This window comes from Falco peregrinus, chromosome 3, assembly GCF_023634155.1.
Source record: "Falco peregrinus isolate bFalPer1 chromosome 3, bFalPer1.pri, whole genome shotgun sequence".
In the NCBI taxonomy this organism is placed as follows: Eukaryota; Metazoa; Chordata; class Aves; order Falconiformes; family Falconidae; genus Falco; species Falco peregrinus.
Genome location: NC_073723.1, coordinates 113,624,239 through 113,630,689, shown reverse-complemented (window position 1 = coordinate 113,630,689; position 6,451 = coordinate 113,624,239). Strand labels below are relative to the sequence as shown.

At 45.8% G+C, this 6,451-nt stretch overlaps 1 protein-coding gene across 4 annotated transcripts in view; it reads left to right on the top strand.

The window, feature by feature from the left end:
- The first annotated feature begins 45 nt into the window (after positions 1-45).
- The window catches only part of UBE4B (ubiquitination factor E4B), a 40,634-nt gene continuing 34,228 nt past the window's right edge, over positions 46-6,451 (top strand). The window contains exons 1-2 of one of the 4 annotated variants that reach the window (XM_055800650.1): positions 46-299; positions 5,766-5,952. In XM_055800650.1, coding sequence (XP_055656625.1) covers positions 276-299; positions 5,766-5,952 — 211 coding nt within the window. In that variant the 5' untranslated portion in view covers positions 46-275. Of the gene's footprint in view, positions 300-5,765; positions 5,953-6,165; positions 6,426-6,451 lie in introns of those variants that run through there. The other 3 variants (XM_055800648.1, XM_055800649.1, XM_027787418.2) reach the window with 3 other exon arrangements.

The window sequence follows — 6,451 nt, the reverse complement described above, 5'->3', positions numbered from 1 at the left end:
GGGCGGGGGCCGAGGTTGAGGGGCGCGGGCGGGCCGGGGCAGCCGGGGGGTGGCTCCCCCTGGGCCACGGCGGCGGGCGGCGCGGAGCGGGCCAGGGGCGGCGGCGGCGGCGGCGGGGCCGGCTGCCGGCGGGCGAGGCGCGGCGCGGCCGCCCCGGAGATGCCCTTGTGAGGCGCGCCGGGGCGCAGAGGCGACCGCAGAGCGCGTCCTCGGAGCTGCCCCGCGGCGGGGCGGGGGAAGGCGCCCTCCCGCCGTCCACCATTAAGAGGAAGGCGATGGAGGAGCTGAGCGCGGACGAGGTGAGCCTGCGGGCCGCGGGGCCTGGGGGCGGCTGTGCCGCGGGGCGGGGGTGGGCGGGCTGCCCGGGGCCTGTGCCCGCCGCGGGGGGCTCCCGGTGCGGCAGGAGCGCGGCCCGGCCCCAGCCCCCTCGGCCCTCGCGGCCGGGGGCTTCGGCCGGGGGCGCTGCCCAGCACGGCGCGTGCTCCCGAGCAGCCCCGTTTGGCGGAGCCGGGCAAGGCGCCGCCGCCCGGGGGGGGCCGGGGGTCCCGGGTTTGGTGCCGGGCCTGCCTGGAGCCTTACCGGGGTCCCTGCGGATCGCTCCTGCGGCCTCTGCTGCTCTCGCCCAGGGGTCGCGGTGGGCACCCATCTGGCGCGGGACAGCGAGAGCGCAGCCGGTGTCTTCTCTCTCCCGTTCTAAAGGGTGGCGGCTTCTTGTTTGTCTGTGTTGGGGTTTGGGTTTAGTGCAGACCGAGGTCTTCTGCTTTGCTCACGTATTGGATCGCTCTCAGATGAGTTTTGTTGTGGCAGTGACTGGGATGCAGGGAGCTTCCCGCTCCCCCAGCGGAATGCCCAGGTCACGCTCAACCTAACGTTTTCTCTTACCTGTTTGAAATACCATTTTCATGTTACAGCATATCGCACACGTATAACGTGCATCGCACACAGATAACGTGTATCGCACCGGACCAGCTGCAGTGTAGGCTCATGGATGTGCTTATACTCTAGGGAGCATCAAAAGAAGTTATTTTTGTTCTGTAGCATCTCTTCAGGTGGGATTGCAGAACAAGGTGTCAGCTGTTGTCACTCACATTTGTTTCCAGAAAGTTGAGATGTTCCTGGTTATGTTGTGTGTCGTGATTTAGCAATCCTGCAATGTTGCAGTGGGAGTCAGGAGGAAACACCTCATGCTATTCACTTGCTGAGGGTCCTCGCACTCTACTGAAGCATTGAGAAAAGGAGCGCAATTCCCATGCTGGGGAGTGTGGGGTGGGACGCTGCTGCTTTCATTTCTGCTGTGAAAAGGGATCGCTGATTTTACAGGTGTATTTCATTGAGTACTTTGTTTATACACAATGCTTCTGATGGTTAAACTACCTCTGGTTGTGAGGTGTTTTATGATTAATTTCAGAATTATTTGACCTGTGTAAGCTTGCTTGTGTCACTGCTTCAGCCAATTACCGACATCATCAAAAGCACTGCATTGTGGAACAAGCTGCAGAAAATGAGTTCTCCAGTAGGGACTCATTGCCTTTTCTGGCAAAATGTTTGTCTCGAGTGACTCAAATTTTTTCAGGTCTTCCTAGGACAGGTCAGCTAGGGCCAAAGCTGACTGGTCTTTTAGATGATTGCTTGAGACAATCTTATATCATTTTGAGAGAGTCACGCTGTCGCTTTCTATTGTTGATAGATCGCTCATTGAAAAGTCAGAGGCAAGTCTATTTTTGTATTCCTGCAAGTCTCCACTTTACTGTTACTTGGTGCGGTGGACCCTGAATCAGAAGTGGACTATATGGAGAAATAGTTGTCTAAAATACATTATGTGCAACTTCTGTCTGATTCAGACTTTCTTATCTGGCAGTGACTGAAGGTAAACCCCCACTTAACTGAAGCTTAAATTAATTGTGAGCCTCTTGTAGATTGTATGATTTTCTTATATTGAACCAAAATTAACTGTAACATTAACAGATTGTAACTCGAAAAGAGACGCAGAGACAAAAATGGGGAAGAATGATGTGAACTTACTATCTTTTAACATTTACAAGGTGTTTAGAATAGTGTTTTCTGAGCATAGAACATGACTAGCGTCACCAGAAAATGAAGCATTTCTTAAACCAATTCAACATGCTTTAATGAATACAAGAAAAATAAAGCTATCCAAGCAAATTACTCTTTATTGTACAGATTTGGAACTCATGTATGATATGGGAGAATAAAAAATTGCCTTAGAGTCTCAGTAAGCAGTTGCCACTAAAGCAGATGTTGATACAGATTTTATTTTTTAACTGAGAGTGTGTGAGCCTGAGGGACTAGTCCTCCTGGTTGTACCTTTATCGTCCTGCTGCAAAATTAAAGTATCAGTTAACAGCCTTTAACAGGGTGCTATTTTTACATTGTTTGTTGTGTGTCCAGCTAACAGCTTTTAAGACATCCAGTAAGATCAAAAATGTTTCTGAAAACTACTATTCAAAGACGTAGTCTAGGTGTGTCCAGCAAAAACCGTGCTAATAAAAAAAAGTACATCTGATTGGTAGAATGGAAAAAGCACATTGTTTTTTAATTAAGCTTTTAAGCTGTATATTATGGAGTTGCGCTCTGTAAGGAAGCTGAGCATTGTTTGTTCTGTAGCCTGTGTGCTCATTAGTACCAAGTAACTTGTCACTCTTAGGTAACGTAATGATACGTGATAGCTGTGTCATATGTCCTATTGCAAGTACTTATTGCTGAAATCAAGGGTTGGGTATTACTGAGGTACCCTAAAATTTCCTAGGAAAATATTCACACAAAAAAACCCACCAAACCAGCTATGTGTTTCCTCATGGTGATTTGGAGAGTCATCCAGTCTGAAACGAGAGCCAGGTCACTGTGAACTCCCGCACACTAATGTGTGATTTGTGTTACGTGAAGGCAACAGGTTGGGGCTCTGCTGTGCCCAGTGTTGGGCAAACAAGCCGCGGCTTCCGATGGCCTCTCTCATGCCCTGGGCGTGAAGCCTCCGCTCTCTAGTCTGAAGGTGCTGAGGGAATTAACTGGATGGGTAGAGTGCGTGTGCTGGTGCTATGCTGTGTTCTCAAACGTCTGTTTCAGCGTGCACGTCTGCCTTTCTAGCATAACGTCTTTTTTTCTCCCCTTTTTTCCTCTCTTACTTAAAACTTGTTAATGTTCAGATCAATTTTCAAATTTCTGTGGTGATTTTACGTAAACCTAGAGGACTGTGAGAATTCAGGATACCCAAGAACCAAACCTGCTCCTTAACCACTGCTGAATGTACCCTCTGTTGTGAAGGCTGTCTCGTTCGGTGGAAAAAATATTCACAGTTTGTTTTTGTTTTAATGTCAATTTGTTCAGCAGTAAGGAAGATAAGTATAACTTGCCTATCATACTTAAAGGGGCAGGGAAAACCTTGTATTAGTTTTAACCGCAATGCCTTATCTAGAAGCAGCATGGTGTCTGTGCAGGTTCTTGGTTCCGTGCCCTTTTTGGAACTTTTTTCAGGGCAGGCTGCAACCCCGGGGGGTTGGTCCCTGGGAAGGATGGGTGGCTGGTGGGCTAAGAGTGACAAAGGCAAGGCAGAAAGCTTGTCCGATGTCCTCATGTTTCAGCAGTGGTGACTGAGTTGGTTTTGATGCACCTTCGGCGTTGATCTGGCCTAGCACTGTAGGTGAAGGAGTGCTGAGGGGCACAAGGGACCTCGGTGATCTGCGTGAAACTGGGCGATGATGAAGAGAGGTTTTGTGCAATTCGTACCTTCTAAGGGATATGACCTTGTCTGAGTAATCGACGTTTGACTGTATTTGACAATACATTGATAAATACATTGATTATTGTCTATGCCTTTTTTCCTTGCGTATTTCCTTCCTAACATCAGACATGGAACTAGACAGCAAGAATGAATATGAACAATTGTGGAAAAGTTTCATATTGCATTTGTTTTTCTTGGTTTTTATGTAGTTAATCTTCATCTTTCTCCCTCAGCTACTTCTGCATATATGAGCTGTTTGTGCATGTATTTGTATTTTTTTCCTCCATTCCTCCCTGCCATTCCTTTATCCGAAAAAGTTGGTTATTGATCAGTTGAACAGTAAGGAAGCAGCTTTTAAAACTTTAATTCAGTTTCCTAATTCAAAGAGATTTCAATTCAGCTGGGTGGTTTTACTGATAATCTTTTTGGTGTAGCTTTGAGCTTGAGCACTTCATTTGGATTCATTTGGGAGAAGTGCTATGGGGCCACGTCCCTGGCGTCTGGCCGGTGTGCCTCAGAGCGGTGCGGCAGTTCTGTGGGTTTTTCAGGTAAACAACAGCTGAAAAATTAAGGTGGGAAATAGAAGTGGAGAAAAATTAAGAATTAAAAACCCAAATAAACTATTTGGAGATCCTAATATATACAGCTTCTACTTAGGGCAAAGCTAAACAATTAATCTATGCAAGAAGCTCCCCTGTTTTGCTTGACAAGGGATTAAGACATTCTAATCGTAGCCTTTTTTTTTTGTGTGTCTTGATTGAAAAAAAAAGTATTCCTAACTGCCTTCCACGTTCATGTAGTGACACCTGTCATGGAGGGTGATGCAGTTCCAGACACTGTTTTCCCTCATTTTTGAAGTCTGATTTGATTTGATCTGTTTTTCCTGTTGGAGTAGGTTTTGGGGGCCGTTAACGACGATGGTAACGTGGTGTAGACATTGACTTGACACAAATCTTTTGTTCGCTTTTTCACTTGCTTGGCAGTTCTTTAGGATTATGAGCAGAAATGAAAACTGGTACATTGGATGCGATGCTTAAGTGTCATCACGCAAAGAGGGAATAACATGAATTGCTTATTTTTGCAGGGAGTGGCCACTCTCAAATATGATACTTTTATTTTGTACTGGGCCTATTTCGAGGTGAAGGAGTAAGCTTTGGGAACAGATCCTCTGAGACAGCCTGTGATAATAAATGTTTTCTTTCCTGTTTTCCATTTGGGCCTCAGGTTTCACTTGAACCACTTGTAATTTATGGGTTTTATTTTGTCCATTTGTTTCTCATGTAGAATATTAATGTGATATGGTCACATACTACATCTAATAAATAGGTTCATAACAGCTTTCTGAAGTTGGATTTTGAAGTCAGATGCTTCTCTGTCTTACTAGCAACATGAAAAATGGTGTTTTAAATTCTGTATGGTGGAATGTCTGTGGAAGATGAGAGGATGTCTGTACTTCTCAAGGTGCTTCTGTCCGGCAGGCGAGTTGTACGCTTTTATTGCTGCAGGTCTGTTTCAGATTAGCTTGCAGAGTGGTCCTCTTAATATCTTTCAGCTGGATCTTCTTTAGTGTGGGTGTTTTTATTAGTTTCATATGGTGTGAAATTAAGGCAAAGGTCATGTTCATATTGTCCCTTTTATCAGATTAATGCAGTTTGTTTTAGCAAATGCCAAAATAAATGGGGAGGAGTGTTAAAGGTTTTGAAATTGCTCAGCGGTAAATGTTAAACGTGTCTTACAGAGCTGTTGGAGGGACAGATGCTGTATTCTCCAGTGCAAACGGTTTTCCAAGGCAGGAAATGCATACATAAAATTTAAACATCAGGGGTACCTTGGTGTTGCCTTAGAGAAGTGGCAGTAAGACTGGGCTGTGCTTAGCTGGTTATCGAGTAAAGCCGCTATGTTTGCAGTTTGGCAGGAGTGAACACCTGCGCTGGCAGGAGGGCCAAAGGGCAACCACAGAGTGCGTGCCCATATGTACGTGCAAGCAAGTTTATTTATTTGTTGTTATTTTATTTCCTTTGTGCAGATTCGTCGAAGGCGGCTTGCTCGGTTGGCTGGTGGACCATCTTCCCAACCCACTACGCCGCTTACGTCGCCACAGAGAGAGACGCCGCCAGGACCACCTGTAGTAGCACCAGCCCCCGGGCCATCCCATAGTCTAGGCCTAAATGTCCATAGCATGACCCCAGCTACCTCTCCAATTGGTGCATCAGGTAGGCTGGCGTGTCGGTGACAGAGATTATTGTCGTATGTCTGCTGAAAGCTGTCATGCAACTCCTCACCGTTAGGATATGGATGCTCTTATTGGTGTTATTGTTGCTGTTAACTAAAAATAAATTTCAGAAAGAAGCATTTTGAAATGGTGAATTAAAGTACTGGCTGTTTTCCTTTCCCAGATAATAAAGTTAGATACAATTGTTTTCCAGGTAGAAGTAAACTACTGACATTTAAAAGGTGTGTTACCAAAGCTTGAAGACATTCGTAATACAGTTTAATATTACAGAAAAGAAAGCCAATCTGTGAAGGAGACAGGGAAAAACGCTTTTCAGTCTTGCGACACAGTTTTTATTGATCGGTTTCTGGGTACATTTTATCAATCAGTCCCAAGTTCATTTTTGACCTTTAATTGCTAGCATTTGGCACAATTGAAAATAGTAGGCTGTGACTACTACTGTGCATTGTCAAGGTAAGAATAAAGTATTTGCTTTCTCC